General features: G+C 41.6%; 1 protein-coding gene across 4 annotated transcripts in view; it reads right to left on the reverse strand.

The window, feature by feature from the left end:
- The window catches only part of SLIT1 (slit guidance ligand 1), a 390,223-nt gene that overhangs the window by 126,938 nt on the left and 238,178 nt on the right, over positions 1-25,107 (reverse strand). For all 4 annotated transcript variants that reach the window (XM_056532480.1, XM_056532484.1, XM_056532482.1 and 1 more), the window contains exons 5-7: positions 5,996-6,067; positions 4,269-4,340; positions 2,265-2,336 (exon numbers count right to left, since the gene is read on the reverse strand). In XM_056532480.1, the coding sequence (XP_056388455.1) occupies positions 2,265-2,336; positions 4,269-4,340; positions 5,996-6,067 (216 nt within the window). The remainder of the gene's footprint in view (positions 1-2,264; positions 2,337-4,268; positions 4,341-5,995; positions 6,068-25,107) is intronic.

The following is a 25,107-nucleotide window of genomic DNA, read 5'->3' on the forward strand; positions in this document are numbered from 1 at the left end:
ACTATAATACTGCTCCTATATACAAGAATATAACTACTATAATACTGCTCCTATATACAAGAATATCACTACTATAATACTGCTCCTATATACAAGAATATAACTACTATAATACTGCTCCTATATACAAGAATATAACTACTATAATACTGCTCCTATATACAAGAATAGAACTACTATAATACTGCTCCTATATACAAGAATATCACTACTATAATACTGCTCCTATATACAAGAATATAACTACTATAATACTGCTCCTATATACAAGAATATAACTACTATAATACTGCTCCTATATACAAGAATATCACTACTATAATACTGCTCCTATATACAAGAATATAACTACTATAATACTGCTCCTATATACAAGAATATAACTACTATAATACTGCTCCTATATACAAGAATAGAACTACTATAATACTGCTCCTATATACAAGAATATCACTACTATAATACTGCTCCTATATACAAGAATATAACTACTATAATACTGCTCCTATATACAAGAATATAACTACTATAATACTGCTCCTATATACAAGAATATAACTACTATAATACTGCTCCTATATACAAGAATAGAACTACTATAATACTGCTCCTATATACAAGGATATACCGGTAACTACTATAATACTGCTCCTATATACAAGAATATAACTACTATAATACTGCTCCTATATACAAGAATATCACTACTATAATACTGCTCCTATATACAAGAATATAACTACTATAATACTGCTCCTATATACAAGAATATAACTACTATAATACTGCTCCTATATACAAGAATATAACTACTATAATACTGCTCCTATATACAAGAATAGAACTACTATAATACTGCTCCTATATACAAGGATATACCGGTAACTACTATAATACTGCTCCTATATACAAGAATATCACTACTATAATACTGCTCCTATATACAAGAATATAACTACTATAATACTGCTCCTATATACAAGAATATAACTACTATAATACTGCTCCTATATACAAGAATAGAACTACTATAATACTGCTCCTATATACAAGAATAGAACTACTATAATACTGCTCCTATATACAAGGATATACCGGTAACTACTATAATACTGCTCCTATATACAAGAATATAACTACTATAATACTGCTCCTATATACAAGAATATAACTACTATAATACTGCTCCTATATACAAGAATATAACTACTATAATACTGCCCCTATATACAAGAATATAACTACTATAATACTGCTCCTATATACAAGACTATAACTACTATAATACTGCTCCTATATACAAGAATATAACTATTATAATACTGCTCCTATATACAAGAATATTACTACTATAATACTGCTCCTATATACAAGAATATAACTACTATAATACTGTTCCTATATACAAGGATATACCGGTAACTACTATAATACTGCTCCTATATACAAGAATACAACAACTATAATACTTCTCCTATATACAAGAATATAACTACTATAATACTGCTCCTATATACAAGAACATAACTACTATAATACTTCTCCTATATACAAGAATATAACTACTATAATACTGCTCCTATATACAAGAATACAACAACTATAATACTTCTCCTATATACAAGAATATAACTACTATAATACTGCTCCTATATACAAGAACATAACTACTATAATACTTCTCCTATATACAAGAATATAACTACTATAGTACTACTCCTATATACAAGAATATAACTCCTATAATACTGCCTCCTATATACAAGAATATAACTACTATAATACTGCTCCTATATACAAGAATATAACTACTATAATACTGCCTCCTATATACAAGAATATAACTGCTATAATACTGCCCCCTATATACAAGAATATAACTACTATAATACTGCCTCTATATACAAGAATATAACTACTATAATACTGCTCCTATGTATGAGAATATAACTCCTATAATACTGCCTCCTATATACAAGAATATAACTACTATAATACTGCTCCTATATACAAGAATATAACTACTATAATACTGCCTCCTATATACAAGAATATAACTGCTATAATACTGCCTCCTATATACAAGAATATAACTACTATAATACTGCCTCTATATACAAGAATATAACTACTATAATACTGCTCCTATGTATGAGAATATAACTCCTATAATACTGCCTTCTACATATAAAAATATAACTACTATATTATGTCCATTGGCAGTCGATAGATGTCTTCTAAGACCATAAACCCCTTTTACTTACAAAGTCCTGAGTTTCGGCATATGGTTGAAACTGGAAACTGGAATTGTGGTGATGTTGTTGTTGTTTAAGGTTCTGAAAGGAAGATGAGAACATTTTAATCACACAAGAGCTAAAAAATGACAGGGATAAGCGAGGATAAGCGTCCCGGGAACATATATATGGGCCCATTATATTACCGGAGACAGGATCTGAGCACTGAGGGAATACACACGCTTGTTCCCAGGACAAAAATGTGCTAAAAACCACAAGCACAAATGACAGCAATTTACCATCCATCTCCTTAATGAACGTTGCGATGAAGTGACGTTCTTTATTAGAACAAAGACGCACATATTTGTTTCTTATGCAACCAACAAAAGCTGCGGCCTTTGTATGAACTTCTATTTCATTTGTATTTCGTCCAGATGTGACATTATAGTTATTCTCTGGGTATATTGGATCTCTTATATGTTATCGTGGTTTTATTCCTTCGTTAAAACCCAAAGGTAAAATCCATGACTGCAGTTTTTACACCCAAAACTGGAACGATATTGTTTGCATTTATAATGATTCTCGAAATGTTTCCATAGTCTCTTTAGACTTTCTATGAGATAAGTAAAAAAAAGCTTCATTTTTTTTTGTTTGTTTTGTTGGACAAAGTTGTGGGGCTGTTTTGGGGAATAAAGTAGAATTTTTTTTTATCAATTTCAGACAACCTATTTAAAGGGGTACTCTGGTGAAAAACTTTTTTAAATTTTTTTTTACTTATTTTTTTTTAAATCAACTGGTGCCAGAAAGCACCAAAATTGAACCAACATTTTCGAAGTCAGTTGACATTATTGTATTGTATCAATACCGGTGATCCCCAACCTGTGGCTCTCCAGGGTTGGAGAACATTGTTTTAGACTAGTGTTTCTCAGCCAGTGTGCCTCCAGCTGTTGCAAAACTACAACTCCCAGCATGCCCGGACAGCCTTAGGCTGTCCGGGCATGCTGGGAATTGTAGTTTTGCACTGGATGCAACTTTGGCTGTTAAAGGGGTTATCCAGGAAAAAAAATTTATATATATATATATATATATATATATATATATCATCTGGCTCCAGATTTGTAAATTACTTCTATTAAAAAATCTTAATCCTTCCTGTACTTATTAGCTGCTGAATACTACAGAGGAAATTATTTTCTTTTTGGAACACAGAGCTCTCTGCTGACATCACAAGCACAGTGCTCTCTGCTGACATCTCTGTCCATTTTAGGAACTGTCCAGAAAAGTATTGTTTGCTATGGGGATTTTCTCCTACTCTGGACAGTTCCTAAAATGGAGTTGTCAGTAGAGAGCACTGTGCTCGTGATTAAGCAGAGAGCTCTGTGTTCCAAAAAGAAAAGAATTTCCTCTGTAGTATTCAGCTGCTAATATGTACTGGAAGGATTAAGATTTTTTAATAGAAGTAATTTACGAATCTGTTTAACTTTCTGGCACCAGTTGATTTAAAAAAAAAAAAAGTTGACATCTCCGTCCATTTTAGGAACGGTCTTGACCAGCATATGTTTGCTATGGGGATTTTCTTCTAACCTGGACAGTTCCTAAAATGGACAGAGATGTCAGCAGAGAGCTCTGTGTTTCAATAAGAAAAGAATTTCCTCTGTAGTATTCAGCAGCTAATAAGTACAGGAAGGATTAAGATTTTTTTAATAGAAGTAATTTACAAATCTGTTTAACTTTCTGGCACCAGTTGATAAAAAAAAAAAAAAAAAAAAAAAGTTTTTCACCGGAGTACCCCTTTAAAAGGAAATTTCATCCTGGCATAACATTAAAAATTTACCAATTGCGGATTGCTGCTACGAGCAGACACACAGGCACAGGAAGGGGCTCACACTAGGGTCAGACATCAGCGGATTTGCAGTGTAAAATACGCTGTGGATCCGTAATATGTGACCCTACCCTTAGAGTGGTTTAGATTTACTATATGTGTGAGTCCACCCACGAGGAATCCTATAAACCGAATGACCGCCATATACTTACAAAACTTCCAGCCCCCGAAGAGCACGGAAAGCTCCATCCTCTATACAGCTAATCTGATTCTTGTCCAGTTGTCTGTGAAAAAAGGACCGGATTAGACCAAAGCATTGTTCATGGGCGGCACAGCTCTACACATATATTTATCAACAGTTTGCAAATTTAGGAGGCCACCAAAGTGCCATCAATTGTGCCAAATTTATCGAAATAGCAGAGGTGGTTATAAATCTGAGGCAACACCTTAGGCAACTAATACATTCCGGTCTTCACTGCTTAACCCCATGGCTGATGTCCATATACACCAATATCTTGCACTAAAACATGATGTGCGCCAGTAAATTTGGTACATGTTATGATTTATCTTAGCCACGCCCCTTTTCTCCACCCCTTTGGCATGCTGGGAGCAGGGCCGGCTCTGCCTAAAGGCAAAATAGGCAGCCGCCTAAAGCGCCCCCTTGATGGTGGGTGCCGCTCTGCTCGCCGCAGGAAAGTTAGACAACCAGCATCCGAACTACTCCCTCAGCCAGCAGCATCACCACCCCACATCAACTTTGCCCCAGTAGTAAGGAGATTACATGAGGAGGAGGTTTGTTACAGTGTGTCACCCCAGTAGTAAGAAGATTACATGAGGAGGGCGTTTGTTACAATGTGTCACCCCAGTAGTAAGGAGATTACATGAGGAGGGGGCTCGTTACAGTATGTCACCCCAGTAGTAAGAAGATTACATGAGGAGGGCGTTTGTTACAATGTGTCACCCCAGTAGTAAGGAGATTACATGAGGAGGGGGCTCGTTACAGTGTGTCACCCCAGTAGTAAGGAGATTACATGAGGAGGAGGTTTGTTACAGTATGTCACCCCAGTAGTAAGGAGATTACATGAGGAGGAGGTTTGTTACAATGTGTCACCCCAGTAGTAAGGAGATTACATGAGGAGGGGGCTCGTTACAGTGTGTCACCCCAGTAGTAAGGAGATTACATAGGGAGGAGTTTTGTTACAATGTGTCACCTCAGTAGTAAGGAGATTACATAGGGAGGAGGTTTGTTACAATGTGTCACCCCAGTAATAAGGTGACTACATGAGGAGGAGGTTTGTTACAGTGTGTCACCTCAGTAGTAAGAAGATTACATGGGGAGGAGGTTTGTTACAGTGTGTCACCCCAATAGTAAGGTGATTACATGTGGAGGAGGTTTGTTACAGTGTGTCACCCCAGTAGTAAGGTGATTACACGGGGAGGAGGTTTGTTACAGTGTGTCACCCCAATAGTAAGGAGATTACAAAGGGAGAAGGTTTGTTACAATGTGTCACCACAGAAGTAAGAAGATTACATGAGGAGGAGGTTTGTTACAGTGTGTCACCCCAGTAGTAAAAAGATTACATAGGGAGAAGGTTTGTTACAATGTGTACCCCAAGTAGTAAGGTGATTACAGTACATGAGGAAGGGGTTTGTTACAGTGTGTCACCCCAGTAGTAAGGAGATTACATAGGGAGAAGGTTTGTTACAATGTGTCACCCCAGTAGTAAGAAGATTACATGAGGAGGAGGTTTGTTACAATGTGTAACCCCAGTAGTAAGGTGGGGCATGTCAAATAGGTGGAGTCAATGGGCGACAAAATTAGCTTTTGCCTAGGGTGGACCAGCCCTGGCTGGGAGTTGTAGCTTCACAACAGCTGGAGACCCACCAACCACTAACGTACACAGTCCAGCACAGCCATATCTGAACTTTATGAACTTACAAATTCTTAAGTTCCGTAGCTCCCCGGAAAGTTTTCCTTGGAATCGCCTGGATTATATTCTCACTGAGATCACTGAAAGACAGAAAGAGAATGTCCTGTTATCATTATTGTGTATGGTTGTGCCTTATATTACATACACATATATATATCGCTCACATATACTGCAGTGCCGTACTAAGAATATTTTATCTGTTGCAGCAGATCTCTTATTATACCAGACCATATTTGCCAACAGTCCACAAAAGCTCCACACAAAAGCTGTTCGTTCGGGCAGTGACCACCTAAATTCACCTTCGGGACCCTTATAACAAGAAGGGTTCTTTGTGCATGCAGATGGAAGCAGAGACAGAGCAAAGAGACAATTCCACCTTGCCCTGTCACTTACTCTTGCCCTATCACTTACTCTTGCCCTGTCACTTACTCTGGCCCTGTCACTTACTCTTGCCCTGTCACTTACTCTTGCCCTGTCACTTACTCTTGCCCTGTCACTTACTCTTGCCCTGTCACTTACTCTTGCCCTGTCACTTACTCTTGCCCTGTCACTTACTAGGGAGGAGGAAGAAGACCTTACCTTCCTACATGGAAATGGGGAAAAGGTGAGTTTCTTAATTTTTTCTCATGGTGGTGAGATCTACACTAACTAATGGGGGAAACTACGGTCTACTTACTGGGGGCAAATACTTTCCTACAGGGGGTCTATTTATTTAAAGGAGGAGAACTACCTACCTTATGGAGGAATTTTACTTATCTAATGGGGAAATCTGTCTACCTATCTACTTTGGGGACCATCTCAATGGGGAAAATACCTATCTACTGGGGGACCTGTTTACCTACTAGAGGACCTACCTACCTCCTACCTAATAGGGGAAACTTTGTACGTACTGGAGGGACCTGTCTACCTAATGGGGAAGCTATCTAGCAACTGGGGGAACCTACCTAAGGGGGAAACTACCTACCTAATGGGGAAAAGTACCCATTTTTTTGGAAGGACCTACCTACCTACTGGGATAAACTACTTACTACTGGTTAAACTAGCTACCTACTGGGAGACCTGTTTGCTGACTAGGGGACCAACCTACCTAATGGGAGAAACGTCCTATGTACTTGTGGGACCTGTCTACCTACTGGGGGAACCTAGTGTAGGGGTAACACTACTTACCTAATGGGGGAAACAACTACCTGCTGTAGGGACCTACCTACTTACTGGGGGAAACTACCTATCTACCTATCTTTTGAGGAGACATAGCTATCTACGGGAATAACCTACCTTTCTACTGGGAGGAACTATCTATGATCTTCAAAACTTCTTCAGGTTCAGTTTTAATGTTGCCTCTTGCTATGGGGTCAATTTTATCCAATAATAATAGTCCAGTGCCACTAGATAATAGACATTTCCAATGCCGCCATTGATGAACTCATTTCCATATATTTACTCCAGGATGTTGCCCGTTCTTCATTTCTACTTTTTAAAGTGGTACTCCGGTGAAAAACTTTTTTTTTTTTTTTAATCAACTGGTGCCAGAAAGTTAAACAGATTTGTAAATTACTTCTATTAAAAAAATCTTAATCCTTCCTGTACTTATTAGCTGCTGAATACTACATCGGAAATTCTTTTCTTTTTGAAACACAGAGCTCTCTGCTGACATCACGAGCACAGTGCTCTCTGCTGACATCTCTGTCCATTTTAGGAACTGTCCAGAGTAAAAGGAAATCCCCATAGCAAACATATGCTGTTCTGGACAGTTCCTAAAATGGACAGAGATGTCAGCAGAGAGCACTGTGCTCATGATGTCAGCAGACAGCTCTGTGTTTCAAAAAGAAAAGAATTTCCGCTGTAGTATTCAGCAGCTAATAAGTACAGGAAGGATTAAGATTTTTTAATAGAAGTAATTTACAAATCTGTTTAACTTTCTGGCACCAGTTGATTTAAAAAAAAAAAGTTTTTCACCGGAGTACCCCTTTGAAGTCAGAGCCCTGCCCTGCAGCGCAGGCTTTTAACAGGGGGTGACCACCGCTTCTTTGTTAATATACTTTAAACCGAACAGGCAGCAAGAAAAGTTTGCCCCTTCGGAATCTCAATCACGCCAATAAAGGGCAGCAGCATGTACCATAGCATTCTCATTAGGAAGCTGGTTTATTAAACACAACCAAGCCTGTAATGAGGACATTATTCACACTGACTCGAACGAAGGGATAAAACCTGAACGGGATCATTATCACAATATGGAGCCAAAAGCCTTGGCAGGGAGGAAGTGGCGAGCGTGCAGCGTGATGCGTGACTAACATGATATTCATTTAGATGCAACCGCTAAGCTAAAATAATAAAAATAACATCAAAATAATCCTCCTTCATTAATACAGGACAACTCTATAAGTGATGTACTCATAAACCCCCGACATTTATCCCAGTAGACAGAAGTATAGATAAAGGGTAGGAGTAGCAATGGGGCAATGAGGAGGAGATTTATCACAACCCGTGCAGAGGAAGTCGCCCAGTTGCCCATAGCAACCAATCAGATCGCTTCTTTCATTTTTAACAAGGCCTCTGCAAAATGAAAGAAGTGATGTGATTGGTTGCTAGGGGCAACTCAGCAACTTTTCACTATGAGTGCATGGTATGGAGGTGAGATACTGATGTAATCATATTATTTTATTATACAATACATTCTTTGTTTTATAGTATGGCGTTATTATTGGGGTAGAGCATATATTCATACATACAAGTATTGTATTTGAGCCATAGCCCAGATACCTGGGGCTTAGTAGCAGTGTTTCCGAACCAGTGTGCCTTCAGCTGTTTCTAAACTACAACTCCCAGCATGCCTTAACCCCTTAAGGACCGGGGTTTTTCCGTTTTTGCATTTTCGTTTTTTGCTCCTTGCCTTTAAAAAATCATAACTCTTTCAATTTTGCACCTACAAATCCACATGATGGCTTATTTTTTGCGCCACCAATTCTACTTTGTAAGGACGTCAGTCATTTTGCCCAAAAATCTACGGTGAAACGGAAAAAAATCATTGTGAGACAAAATTGAAAAAAAAAAACGCTGTTTTGTAAATTTTGGGGGCTTCCGTTTCTACGTAGTACAGTTTTCGGTAAAAATGACACCTTATCTTTATTCTGTAGGATCATACGATTAAAATGATCCCCTACTTATATAGGTTTGATTTTGTCGTATTTCTGGAAGATTTTTGTATTGATAGGACTTATTGATCGCTTTTTATTCATTTTTTCATGATATAAAAAGTGACCAAAAATGCACTATTTTGGACTTTGGAATTTTTTTGCGTGCACGCCATTGACCGAGCGGTTTAATTAACGATATATTTTTATAATTCGGACATTTCCGCGCGCGGTGATACCATATATGTTTATTTTTATTTTTAATTTACACAGTTTTTTTTTTATGGGAAAAGGGGGGTGATTCAAACTTTTAATAGGGAAGGGGTTAAATGATCTTTATTCTCTTTTTTTTCCCACTTTTTTTTGCAGTGTTATAGGTCCCATAGGGACCTATAACACTGCACACACTGATCTCTTATGCTCCCATAGGGACCTATAACACTGCACACACTGATCTCTTATGCTCCCATAGGGACCTATAACACTGCACACACTGATCTCTTATGCTCCCATAGGGACCTATAACACTGCACACACTGATCTCTTATGCTCCCATAGGGACCTATAACACTGCACACACTGATCTCTTATACTCCCATAGGGACCTATAACACTGCACACACTGATCTCTTATGCTCCCATAGGGACCTATAACACTGCACACACTGATCTCTTATGCTCCCATAGGGACCTATAACACTGCACACACTGATCTCTTATGCTTCCATAGGGACCTATAACACTGCACACACTGATCTCTTACATTGATCAGTGGTTTCTCATAGGAAACCAGTGATCGATGATTCTGCTTCTTGACTGCTCATGTCTGGATCTCAGGCACTGAGCAGTCATTCGGCGATCGGACAACAAGGAGGCAGGTAGGGATCCTCCGGCTGTCCTGTAAGCTGTTCGGGATGCTGCGATTTCGCCGCGGCTATCCCGAACAGCCCGACTGAGCTAACCGGCACTTTCACTTTTAGGCGCGTGGCTCAGCTTTCAGCGTGCGGCTAAAGGGTTGATAGCACGCGGCACCGCGATCAGTGCCGCGCGCTATTAGCAGCGGGTCCCGGCTTCACTATGACGTCGGGCCCGCCGTGATATGATGCGGGGTCACCGTGGGACCCCGCGTTATATCACGGGAGCAGGACCAAGGATGTACTCATACGTCCTTGGTCCTTAAGAGGTTTTAAAGGGGTTATCCAGGAAAAAAGTGTTTATATATATATATATATATATATATATATATATATATATATATATATATCAACTGGCTCCAGAAAGTTAAACAGATTTGTAAATTACTTCTATTAAAAAATCTTAATCCTTTCAGTACTTATGAGCTTCTGAAGTTGAGTTGTTCTTTTCTGTCTAAGTGATCTCTGATGACACCTGTCTCGGGAAACGCCCAGTTTAGAAGCAAATTCCCATAGCAAACCTCTTCTAAAGAAGTAATTTACAAATATGTTTAACTTTCTGGAGCCAGATGATATATATATATATATATATATATATATATATATATATATAAAAAAAGTTTTTTTCCTGGATAACCCCTTTAACAGCCAAAGTTGCATCCAGTGCAAAACTACAATTCCCAGCATGCCCGGACAGCCTAAGGCTGTCCGGGCATGCTGGGAGTTGTAGTTTTACAACAGCTGGAGGCGCCCTGGTTGAGAAACACTCGTCTAAAACAATGTTCTCCAACCCTGGAGAGCCACAGGTTGGGGATCACTGGTATTGATACAATACAATAATGTCAACTGACTTCGAAAATTTGGGTTCAATTTTGGTGCAACAAGCCCTCCATCTGAGAGGTATGGTGGGGTCCCAACTGTTTGTTAATAATAATAGTAATAATTTTATTTTATTTACATAGCGCCAACAAATTTTGCAGCAAAATTTTGGTGGACAAACAAAGACAAGTATCAGACATTACAATATTATGTGGTAACGGGGTGTGATGAGGGCAGATGTTGTTACCCTAGGGGCAGATGGCATTAACCCCTTGTGTTTGTGATGCCAGGGCGTGGTTTATCCTTAACCACCCGAAGGTAAACTGCTGGATCCTGGGCTAGGCACGGGGCAATAATGACTCCAACGCCAAGTTAAAGGGTACCGTTCGTCAAAAAAACTTTTGATATAATATAGATTAATGTATGCAGAATAACTTTCCAATTGCATGTTATTAAAAAATATGCTTCTTTCTATTTAATTTTCCACTTTGAAAAAATGACCACTAGGGGTCTCCCTACCAGTCCTTTTTTATAGATTTCAGACTCATGCTGGAGTCCTAAATCTCAGACTGCAGCCCGGACACAGACAAACTCCCTGTCAGGGAGCAGTGCTGAGCTTATCTGTGTCCCGGCTGCAGTCTTAGATTTAGGACTCCAGCATAAGTCTGAAATCTATAAAAAGGACTGGTAGGGAGACCCCTAGTGGTCATTTTGTCAAAGTGGAAAATTAAATAGAAAGAAGCATATTTTTTAATAACATACTATTGGAAAGTTATTCTGCATACATTAATCTATAATATATCAAACGTTTTTTTGATGAAAGCTACCCTTTAAGGATAACGGTAGCTTTACTGAGGGTAGACAGATGGTTAAGTCTATACAGTTCAGCCAGGGCCCACGGAGGTGACCAGTGACTCAGAGACCTTAAGGGCTTGCTGGGACGTCTAGTAGGACTGGACAATGTAATGCAGGCCACACTGACTTGATAGTTGCTGACAGGGACTGACTTGACTGATGACTGACACAGCTATGACTGTAGATTACTTGTAATTGACCTTGGCTGCAGATTTGACCTGAGGCCTACAATACTCCGGACACTAGGACTCGACTTGACCTCAGCAAAGACTTGTAAGGAAAGAGAGAGAGGGAGCTAGCTCCACCCAGGGCTTATATGGGGGAGACTAGCAGGGAGCCCATAGGTCACCCCTGGGATCACCTGGGCACTGGTACCTCCTGGGTAACAATCACATGGGATATCACATGGTTAACAGTCTTAAAGTGACAGCGCTTTCTGAACACATTACACGGTATAATTATTAATATTAATATATTATTATGTAATGTGTTCAGAAAGCGCTGTCACTTTAAGACTGTTCACCATGTGATATGCCATGTGATTGTTACCCAGGAGGTACCAGTGCCCAGATAATACATTAGAAACATGTTTACATAGGAAGACAGATGCAGGGGAGGGGCCACAATTACACACTAAATATTGTGGGGGCCCTGCTCGCGAGAGCTTATAGACTATGGGGAATGGGGTTGAGACCAAAGGCAGAAAGTGCTTTATTGATACAATGGCCCAGTCAGATTTTATAAATAGGAAAGGTTACATACAGGAGGGTAAACCAGTCACTAGCTAATTTCTTATTGTCTAAAGTGCATAGAGAGTAGGGGGGAGACTGTCGAATATGGAGCTTTTGATATCTCCAATACCAAGACCAATTAGGGAATGGTATAGGCCTGCTTGAAGAGATCTGTTTTTAGGGTTTAAAACTGTGGATGTTGGGGTTAAAGGAGTTAAGTGGTGAAAAATAACTTATCCCCTATCGAGCGCTGGGACCCCCCCCCCCCCATGATCTCCTGAACGGGACCCCGGAAGTCTGCTGGAAAAGGGCATGCCGACCCCCGCACAGAGCGCCGGCCGACACGCCCCTTCATGTATCCCATTAAGATACATGGAGGGGGTGTTTCGGCCGTGACTTCCTACGGGGGATCAGAACGGCTGCTTTCAGCAGACTGCGGGGCCCCATTCAGGAGATTGCGAGCGTCCCAGCAGTCGGACCCTACCGTGATCTAAAACTTATCCCCTATCCTTTGAATAGGGGATAAGTTATTTTTCGCTGCACTACTTGTTTAAGTCTGAGGGATGGAGGTAACACATTCCAGAGAACTGGTGCAGCACGAGCAAAGTCTTGGAGACGGGAGTGAGAGGTTCGGATTATAGAAGATGTTAGATAATTAGCAGAGCGGAGAGAACCTACAGGATGGTAGACAGAGATAAGAGATGTAGGGAGGTGCAGCACTGGGGAGAGCTTTGTGGGTGAGAATGAGGATTTTGTACTGTATTCTGGACTAAATGGGTAACCAGTGTAGTGACTGACACAAGGAGGAGGCATCAATGTAATGGCTGGAGGGGAAGATGAGTCTGGATGCAGCATTGAGGATGGACTGGAGCAGGAGTGGAAAACTTTGGATTTTCTCCTGCTCTGGACAGTTCCTGACACAGACAGAGGTGTCAGCAGAGAGCACTGCGGTCAGACTGGAAAGAACTACACAATCTTCTTTGAAGCATACAGCTGCTGATAAGTACTGGAAGGATTAACATTTTTATATAGAAGTAATTTACAAATATGCTTAACTTTCTGGCACCAGTTGATTTAAAAACATGTATATATTTTTTTTGTTCACCAGTGCCCCTTTAATTTACCCCCCCCCCCCTCTCTTAATCCTGGAAATACTGAGAAAATCCCCTTGGCAAAACAGTCTATAGGCATAGACAGAATTATACTATAATATAGCTTTCATTTACATTGTAGGGGTGTGTGGGAATTTTTACTATATGTCATCCCTCTCATGATTTGGATACGATTGATGACAGTTCTGCAGCAGGACGACCATCCAAAGCTTCTATAATATATCCCTGATGGAGACTTATGGAGGCGATACTCATCTAATCTGCTCTCGCTTCCAGCGCATAAATAGATCAAGTAAAGGAGATGAAGGTTTGTAGGGCGAAGCCGAAATGAGTCGTGAATGCTTCACGGTGATGATAAACATTAGCGAAGAACAGGATGGGCCTGGTGCAAGTCACTTGGGCCTTCACATTACGACAAACAAAATCACTCTTTGCTGCACGTCAGCGCCTAAAATGCCTGCTTGTGGCAGCGTGAAATGTATGTGTCGTAAACAGCAAAGGGTACGGTTAAAGGACATCTGCAGCGTGATTAACACTTATCCCCTATCCACAGGATAGGGGATAAGTGTTTGATCGCGGGGGGTCCGACCGCTGGGACCCCCGGTAATCTCCTGTACGGCGCCGCGGCTGTCCCGTGCAGGGGGCATGCCGGCCGCAGCATGACGTTGCGGCCGGCACGCCTCCTCCATACATCTCTATGGGAGAGGCGGGGAGGCAGTGTTCTTGCCTCCCCGTCTCCCCCATAGAACTGTATAGGGGCGGGGAGGAGACGGGGCGTCACCGTCGACCTTTAGGTCGACGCTACGTGCCTTAGCGCTCACTATGAGCGCTATTGGCGGCGCCCTGTTAGGGAGATCGCGGGGGGTCCCAGCAGTCAGACCTCCCGCGATCAAACACTTATCCTCTATCTTGTAGATAGGGGATAAGTGTATATTGCTCTGCAGTTGTCCTTTAAAGGGTACCTCTCATCAAAAAAAACTTTTGATATATTATAGATTAATGTATGCAGAATAACTTTACAATTGTATGTTATTAAAAAATATGCTTCTTTCTATTTAATTTTCCACTTTGAAGAAATGACCACTAGGGGTCTCCCTACCAGTCCTGGCAGCAAGCATTTCAGACTCATGCTGGAGTCCTAAACACTACGAGCTGCCAGTCTGCTTTGTTCACAAAGGAGAACACTCAGAGCTGCCAGCCTGCTTTGTTCACAGCCTGTTTGGCTGTGAACAAAGCAGGCTGGCAGCTCTGAGTGTTTAGGACTCCAGCATGAGTCAGAAATGCTTGCTGACAGGACTGATCGGGAAAAATACAATAGAAAGAAGCATATTTTTCATTACCTTGCTATTGGAAAGTTATTCAACATTTATTAATCTAAAATATATCAAAAGTTTATTTGATGAGAGGTACCCTTTAATGCCGCCCTGGGATGGCGATGCAACATGTGATTGCTTATAAGACAGTGTTTCCCAACCAGTGTTCCTCCAGCTGTTGCAAAACTCCAACTTCCAGCATGCAAAACTACAACTTCCAGCATCCACTGGACAGCCTTTGGCTGTCCGGGCATGCTGAAAGTTGTAGTTTTGCAACAGCTGGAGGCACGCTGGTTGGGAAGCACGGTCATAAGACATGGGCCGGATTAACCCAATGGGCTTCAGGGTCCCTGAAAGAAAAAACACTAAAAGGTGAACCAACCACGAATGACCAACTACAAGAACATAAAGCCATCTCCTTGCTTGGAGTGAGGTCTACTGTTCACTGAAACACTAGTATCATCTGATCAGTGGGGGTCTAACTGCTGGGAACCGATCCCCCCCCCACACACCCCCAAACATGAGGATGGGGTCTCTTGATCCAGAATGGATTGAAGCCGCAGCATGCATGCTCTACAAATATTCCATTCACCCACTATGGGTCTGCTGAAGGTAGCAGAGTACTACGGTTTTATTTGTGCCACATATCTTGTGAATGCATTGTTTGTTTTCGACTTGGGATAACCCCATAAAATTTATAAATTTAGGGTCTGGTTATGGGAACCCATTTGCATATATCCTATTCAATAATTCTGAGTTAGACTGGGTTCACACTACGTTTTCTCCCATACGGGAGCGCATACGGCAGGGGGGAGCTAAAACCTCGCGCTCCCGTATGCCTTCGTATGCGCTCCCGTATGTCATTCATTTCAATGAGCCGGCCGGAGTGAAACGTTCGGTCCGGTCGGCTAATTTTTGCGCCGTATGCGCTTTTACAACCGGACCTCAAACCGTGGTTGACCACAGTTTTAGGTCCGGTTGTAAAAGCGCATACGGCGCAAAAATGAGCCGACCGGACCGAACGTTTCACTCCGGCCGGCTCATTGAAATGAATGACATATGGGAGCGCATACGAAGGCATACGGGAGCGCGAGGTTTTAGCTCCCCCCTGCCTTATGCGCTCCCGTATGGGAGAAAACGTAGTGTGAACCCAGCCTAAAAGGGGTATTCCAGGATTTTTTTTTGCTTATTTGTTTGTGCTACAGGGGCTGTAAAGTTAGTGTAGTTCATAATAGTGTCTGTACCTGTGTTTGATGGCTGGTCTCGCAATTCTTCTGTGATCTTTGCCCTGATGTTCATTTTCAGGAGCATACAAAATGCATGTTGTCTCAGGTTTTTCCAGGATGCAGTGCGGACCGAGACATTACATCATTAGTCAGGTGTTAAAAGGCAGCGTGTCTGTGCTTCAATGGGAGGAACAACCGCTGGGTGGGAGAAAGATCATTCTCCACAGGGCTGTTGGGTAATTGTAGTTTCAAGAACAACTAAGCATGGGAGATCAGCTTTGCTGCAATGTGTGGGGTGACTGATGTGTGGAAGGGAGATAAGTGACTTCACACTTACAAATAAGGGATCCTGGGACTTGTAGTTGGAGGGAATTCCAACAGGAAATAGCCATTTAACAAAAAGAAAGCAACAACATTATGGTGGACTCACAACATAACCATTTAGCCCCAAAACAAACCCAGATCCTTCCTATGTCCATTACTGTCTGGCAGGTAAGTACTAATATCATATTATGTTGGTTAACCCCTTTAACAGTGGAAAGACCTGCCCTGTCCTACATTGCACTGACATCCTATTGATGTGAATGGACATTGTGCAATGTTTCCTTTCTCCAGTGGTGACGCTGCAGGAAATTATACCCCCTAAAGATGATCATTTGGAGAAGAGAGTGGGTCTTAGCAGGATGCTTTGTAATCAGCGTATTCTCATGGAACCCTTCCAACAAGTAGAGAATGACAAATCGGAGAACTCCTCAATGATTGCTATAAATGTGAAGCAGAATGAAGGGAGATTTATGAAAACCTGTGCAGAGGAAAAGTTGACCAGTTGACCAGTTGAACTTCTCTCCTTTTTTATCTGCTTTCAGGTGTGATTTTTATATTGCCCACACCTTTTACTTGCCCCAGGTGAATTTAAAGGAGTATCACATGCTTGAAACAATCTTATTTATCCACAATTTTGAAAGGGTGCCAATAATTTTGTCGAGCCCATTTTTGGAGTTTGGTGACATTATGTCCAATTGGCTTTTTTTTTTCCTCCTTTTTTGGTTTAGCTCCAATACACACAAAGGGAATAAACATGTGTATAGCAAAACATGTGCAACTGCAATCCTTTCCTGTGAGAAATACTTCATTCTCTGGAAAACTTTCAGGGGTGCCAACATTTACGGCCATGACTGTAACAACCAATCAGATTGCTTCTTTCCTTTTTAAAAATGAAAGAAGCGATCTGATTGGTTGCTATGGGCATTTGGTCAACTTTTCCTCTGCGCAGGTTTTCATAAATCTCCCCCATTATCTGTGCCGTTTCCTATGTACTCCTATAAGGTCATGGTGACGCGGCGGACAATTTGCAGAATGTCCGTCCTGAGAAAATATGGGCAAATATTCTGCAAATATGCATATTCTGCTGGCACTAGGACCGCTGGAAAATGTGCAGCCTTCATGGACGAAAGAATGAACATGTTTATTCTTTCGGTAGACTAAAATTGGAATTTCCGAGGTGCACTGAACCGCACTAAAAACAATGGAACTCTGCTGCAATAAAATTTCCATCGAGTGAACATGGCCTCATAGATAATCATTATACATAGGTTATGGTCACCCATCTCGAGGTGGGCATGATACTAAGGCTGGGTTCACACGTAGTGTTTTGGGCAGTATGTGGTGCAGACACAGAAAAACTCCTATTTTCGACAAAAAATTCTGACCAAAATACTATGTGTGAACTAAGCGTAATGTAAACAGCGCTCAGACACCGGAGCCACTGCCTGTACACACAGAGGAGCAACTTCAAAGCATGGCCTATGGGGACGGTGATGCTCATAGCAAGCAGATCAGATCCTCCCTATCTTTTCTAGAAACATTACAGCTTTACTGACTGCCAACGGCCATGCTTCCAGTAATAAACAGAATCTCTGGCGCTCGGAAACAAAGGATTTTTTTAATCTTTTTAAACAAAACCGAAAATTCTCCCTTTTTTCCATTGCATAGTGATGTTTAAAATGCAATTTGTCATCCAAATGTATCCCAGACTTCTAAAGGGGGCCAGATGGCTGAACACATGCGCTGATAGGAGGTGTTCACATTGACTGACAGCTTTTTAGATATGTATTTTTGCCATTCAACATAAATCTTAGACCAGCAGCTCCATGTGCACATGGTGTATTATTATTCAGCATATTTTGCGCAGCTTTTTTTTTGCAGAAAGGAGAACTTCTACTGATCCTTGTAGCCCGAGAGGGCAAACGTAATACCTCTGACATCCTTACTGTCTATTGTTACTCTGCTGGACTTGTGAGACCACATAGATACAGCTGTGGTGGTGTTTCCCATCAGGGCTGGTGCAAGGATTTTTTCTGCCCTAGGCAAAAGTTAATTTTGCTGCCCCCTTGAATCGTCTCTTAGACATGCCCCACTTTATTACTGGGGTGACACACTGTAACAACCCCCCCCCCCCTCATATGATCTCTTCACTACTGGGGTGACACACTGTAACAACCCTCCTCCTCATGTAATCACCTTACTACTGGGGTGACACACTGTAACAACCCTCCTCCTCATGTAATCTCCTTACTACTGGGGTGACACACTGTAACAACCCTCCTCCTCATGTAATCACCTTACTACTGGGGTGACACACTGTAACAACCCTCCTCCTCATGTAATCTCCTTACTACTGGGGTGACACACTGTAACAACCCCCCCCCTCATATGAACTCTTCACTACTGGGGTGACACACTGTAACAACCCCCCCTCATATGATCTCTTAACTACTGGGGTGACACACTGTAACAACCCTCCTCCTCATGTAATCACCTTACTACTGGGGTGACACACTGTAACAACCCTCCTCTTCATGTAATCTCCATACTACTGGGGTGACACACTGTAACAAACCTCCTCCTCATGTAATCTTCTTACTACTGGGGTGACACACTGTAACAAACCTCCTCCTCATGTAATCACCTTACTACTGGGGTGACACACTGTAACAACCCTCCTCTTCATGTAATCTCCATACTACTGGGGTGACACACTGTAACAAACCACCTCCTCATGTAATCTCCTTACTACTGGGATGACACACTGTAACAACCCTCCTCCTCATGTAATCACCTTACTACTGGGGTGACACACTGTAACAACCCTCCTCTTCATGTAATCTCCATACTACTGGGGTGACACACTGTAAGAAACCTCCTCCTCATGTGATCACCTTACTACTGGGGTGACACACTGTAACAAACCACCTCCTCATGTAATCTCCTTACTACTGGGATGACACACTGTAACAAAGCTTCTCCTCATGTAATCACCTTACTACTGGGGTTACAATGAGGCACAGATTTTTCCACACACAAAACAACAGTAGTGACTGTGCAGGAAACAAAAAAAAAAACGTGGCCGCGAGCAGCACCCTCATTAAGGGGGTGCTCTAGGCAGCCGACTATTCTGCCTATGGGTGGCGCCGGCCCTGTTTCCCATCCAGTGTTACTCCAACCGTTGCAAAACTACAACTTCCAGCGTGCCCGGACAGCCTTTGGTTTTGCAACAGCGGAAGGCATACTGGTTGGCAATCATTGAGCTATGGAGAGAGAAAACAGCAGCGCTGTAGTGGGAGGTCAAGAAAAAGATTCTTATTGGGAAAAGGTTCTTATTGGAATGCAAAAAATAATTAGGAAAAGAAGAAGATGAGACAATGAACAGTTATAAAGTTGATATTTTTCCATATAACACAACATGTTGTGTTCTCATCCATATACTGTACCTGACGAAATGCCCAGTGTGGGCAAGAAAGACGTTGTGATATATTGAATGAATCAATACAATCATAATATCCTGGAGAAGCGCCTTGATTACTGTCCATTTTCTTGTCTTTTTCTATTCAATAAGATACTAGTCAGCCACTGATGAAGAGGCTGGTATGGGCTAGAAACACGTTGTATTACATAGAATAAATAGTTACTTTCATAATATCTTCCTGGAGAAGCACCTTGATAACCACCTATTTTATCCTTTTCTTCTATTTAATTTGATATTGACCAGACAACGGACGAAGAGCTTGGTACAGGCTAGAAACATGTGATATATAGAATAAATTGTTACTTTCATAATATCTTCCTGGAGAAGCTCCTTGCTAACCGTCCACTTTATCATCTTCTGACCGGACACCGAGCGAGTCTACGCACTCTTCTGGTAAGTACCATTCTATCTGCACATAGGACTGTTGCAAGGATTTTTGCCACCCTAGGTGAAAGCTAATTTTGCCACCCCTTGACCCCGCCCTTTTATATGCCCCAGCTCACTACTGGGGTGACACACTGTAACTAACCCACTCCTCATGTAATTACTTACTACTGGGGTGACACACTGTAACAAATCTCCTCCTTATGCGACAGCGGTTCTGGCTGGGCCGGTGCTTGGGATGAGCGTTGGGTGCTTCATATGATGGCTGGTTACTAACTTTCTTGCATCGGGCAGAGCGGGGCCCCCATAAAGAGGGTGCTCTAGATGTGCTACGCTAAGGGGGCACCCCTATTTTTGTATTATTCTAGGTATCTAAGGTCTTTCTGTAGACCTGTGTTTCTCCACCAGTATGCCTCTGGCTGTTGCAAAACTACAACTCCCAGTAGGCCTGGATAGCCGTAGACTAAGGCTAGTTGCATAGGAAGTTACCAATAAAATTTTGGGTATGACTGGAAAAGGATATATCTATATAGAAAAAAAGGTGAATTTATTCGTTCACACGATAGGACCATTTTCAAGTTTCGAAAATGGTCCTTAAAAATAGTCCTATGGTAGGACAGTAACTTTGCTGCTATGTGAGTGAATAAATTCACCTTTTTCCACTATCTGGAGGAGTGCTGCACTTTTTTTACTATTTTGTATCTTGTGGACTGTGATCGAGTCTGGGGCTCCTGCACCTAATGTCGACTTGACTAAGTAGTGCTGCATTATTTTTTTCTCGTGTCCGTCACATTCTGGGCAGACGTTTAAGGCATTGAAGTATATGCAATCTTTGTGTGTGTGTGTATGTATATATATATATATATATATATATATATATATATGTATACACACACACAAAGATTGCATATACTTCAATGCCTTAAACTTCTACCCAGAATATGACAGACACGAGAAGGAAATTCTTTGTTTGCCAACTTGCAATTCCATGTACGTCCACCGTGTGGCAACAGCAGTCTTTCTAGAAGCGTCTCTTAACAAAGCCATCATGGATTCAATTATTAGCAGTGAGCTGCGTGCACTAGGAAGCTTCCTACATCTACCTTCACAGGGCTTCTGAATGCATTCCTTTCATACAAGTCTCGGCCAAAAAAAAAAAGAATAACAAGCCAGATAATGGCATGGGTCCCCTCTGTGCGGCATAGACTCAGTAGCAACGCTTGGAGACCCTTGAAGCTGCAGCAGGACAAAAATCTCCAGTGTGGTTTAGGATTTCCAGTAAGTGGCCACAAACAAGACACTTATTTGTAACAATGCCGCTCATACACTCAGCTTCCGAGGCCTGTGCGCTGCGAGAGGGGACAATCAAACATCAAACCGAGCGTCTTACAGCAGCCAAGAAAAGAAACCGGCAATGTAAAACAGGCAGCCAAAGCTTGGACATAACGGGTGAAATAAGTATTGAACACATCACCATTTTTCTCACTAAATACATTTCTAAAGGTGTGATTGACATGGGATTTTCACCGGATGTTGGTAACAATCCAACTAATCCATAAATATAAAGAAAACAAAATGAAAAAGCTCAGAAGTTAAGTGATGTGTAATTATGTGAAATAACACAGGGGAAAAAGTATTGAACACATGAAGAAGGGAGGTGCAAAAGGCACGGAAAGCCAAGATAACAGCTGAAATCTATCAGTTATTATAAAGTAATCCAGCCCCTTATCAGTGCAAATTAATATCAGTGGGTTAGGTCACAACTGATGGTTACAAAAAGTTCTCATTGCCAAGGTGTCACACAGGACGCATCTCATGATGGGTAAAAGCAAAGAGCTGTCTCCAGACCTTCACAACCTAATTGTTGTAGAACATAACAATGGTGTTGGTTACAGGCGGATTTCTAAGCTTTTGAATGTTCCAGTTTGCACTGTTGTGGCCATAATACAGAAGTGGGAAGACAATCATTTCACCATAAATTTGCCTCGACCAGGTGCTTCTCATAAGATTTCTGAGGAGTGAGAAGAATAACCAGAAGAGTTGTCCAAGAGCCAAGGACACTAGTAGAGAGCTTCAAAAAGACCTGGGATTAGCAGCTACTGCTGTCCCAAAGAAAAAGTATTAAGTAGGATAAATGGTGACGTGTTCTAATCTTATTTCACCCGCTGTACATTCTATACGATACACCTGGGGCCTAAATGTTTCTGCTGATTACATCACTTCATAACAAGTGTAAGGCCAGGTCCGGGCGAGCGCAGTATGGATGGGTTTTTGCATCCAAACTACAGCTGCAAGTTCTGACTACAGGTCTAAAAGTTTCATAGATCACTAAGAGGCTTTCAGTTCAGGTCATTAGACCCATGGTTGGACTATAATTTGTAACACAGACCTAAAAATGGGTCCGTATTACGCTTGTCTGAAAATGGCCCTATAATGGTAGGCTATAATGTAATTACAATGGTTGGTAATAGTTGAGTGGGCACCAGAATGTTATGTAGATCCAGGCAGTGGCACTGCTATGGGGTATGGAGCAGTGCACCGATTTCATCTTAGAGAGACTTTCTACTTTCACAATGTATTACTTCCCTTTATGAGGTATATGAATACTGCCCAGTCACTGCACACAATGCGCCTTAAAGGGGTACTCAGCCCCTAGACATCTTATCCCGTATCCAAAGGATAGGGGATAAGATGTCTGATTGTGGGGGTCCCACCGCTGGGGACCTCCGCAATCTCCCTGCTGCACCCGACGTCACGATCACGCCCCCTCAAAGCAAGTCTGTGGGAGGGGTCGTGACGGCCCTCCCATTCAGGTCCCACACTACACATGGCAAGATGGCAGCCAGTGCACAATGAGCCCCAGAGATGCCCACCGTGTAAGGCATATACCTAGAAATCAGCATGCACATCTACTCCCAATTAAGTAAAAAAAAAAAAAATACGACCCCGCCAGACTTAACAAGCTAGCACAATGCCCTGACTATGCAGCACAACATAAGGCCATCCTGTCCGTGCCCTATGAATCTCTGGCGCAGCGCTCCTCCGCTTTCATTTTACCGCACACTCTGCAAATATCTCCTGTAGAGAGGAAATGATGGAATGGAGAAAGAAAAAGGTCACTGTTGCAGTCTTCCTTCTCTTGTTAATCCCAAATTCACACTTTAACCTGATTGAGCCTTGCCTTGTTTGGTCCTTCTTCTCTGTTCTCTGTTTGAGGGGATTAGATGTGGACTCAGCAGGGGGGTAATTGGCAGCCCAGCATCCAGCTCGCTCTGTGGTTCCATTGCATTCGCTTGGCAGTGCGCCGCCGGACACAAACTTATGTAGTGGGCTCATGAATGGGAAGACCGAGCCGAAAGTTTTCAAGAGCTCTCGAGTCTTTGCGGGTCAAGTCTACACATACCAGATGTATGAATAGCAAATCGCATTCATATCAATAGGGGATGGGAAATGGCCTCCAAGGCATTTACCCCCCCCCCCCTTGCTATATAGCATGGGAACCAGGGACAAGGCGAGGCTCCTACATGCTGCGAATCCTTATATCCTGAAAGTCCTTATTCATTACCTATTTATTTCACTCCTCGTTCATTACTAAACTTTAACCCCCTTTCCAGTGCAGTGTTTTTTTTTTTTTGATCCCTAACGTCCAAAAGCCATAACTTTTTTGCACAGAGGACTTGTTTTTTGTAGGGCAAGTTATATTTTTTTATGATCCCCTTTATGTTACCTTATGACGTACTGAAAGAACTCCCACCAAAAAAAATAAAAAAAAATAAATAAAAAACATTTGTGGGGTGGAATGAAAAAAAAAAAGCTAATCTGCCAAATATTTTTTTTTGTATTTTTTGTTTTTAGGGCTTTTAATCTGCAGTAAAAATCACACGTTAATTGTATACAGTGATACCGGTTTATATACAGTAGTTTTTCCTATGTTTTACTACTAAGCATTGCCATATTCACACACACACACACATATATATATATTTTGTATTGCAATGTAATGCACACGACTACTGTCCTAATAGAGTACCATGATGGCAGGACTGGCAAAGGGTTTAATTCAAATACAAAGTATCTTGAACGCACATGTGGTGTCTTATAGTGCCATTTTTTTTTGCTACAGGACATTTCTTTCACTGCTGTCAGCTTCCGGATCACATACTTGCTGGTCTGGTAGTTAAATGGCCTGGTGGTGACCCTATGTAGAATTACTCGCTAGAAAACAATTTAATGAAGACCAATATATGGCGGGTAAATTAATCAATTACAACCTATAGGTCACTAGGGTGACCCAAAAATTACCCCTTTTCCCATATATAAACAAACTATCTTTATTGGTAATCAAAAACACACCTAACATAATGATTAAAAACCCAGTGTGATTCACTCCATATAATGATAGTAACACAGGAGTGCCGACCTGGCCACTCACACTCAGTATTGTTAATTCCCCTGAGTATCTGCAGCATACACTAAGAGATAGGAGTTAACACTGCTTTAAAATCAATTACTCGGCCCCCCTCGACATGTTTCGCTGCTGGATGCAGCTTTGTCAAGAGGGCAGCGGGCACTGCCCGCTGCCCTCTTGACAAAGCTGCGTCCAGCAGCGAAACATGTCGAGGGGGGCCGAGTGATTGATTTTAAAGCAGTGTTCACTCCTATCCCTTAGTGTATGCTGCAGATACTCAGGGGAATTAACAATACTGAGTGTGAGTGGCCAGGTCGGCACTCCTGAATTACTCGCTAGGATCATTTCTGTACATTTCATTAACATGCAACTAAAAAAATATTTGTTGTAATATTTAGTTCTCTTCAGAATATATTTCCTGT

Source organism: Hyla sarda, chromosome 7, assembly GCF_029499605.1.
Source record: "Hyla sarda isolate aHylSar1 chromosome 7, aHylSar1.hap1, whole genome shotgun sequence".
Lineage (NCBI taxonomy): Eukaryota > Metazoa > Chordata > Amphibia > Anura > Hylidae > Hyla > Hyla sarda.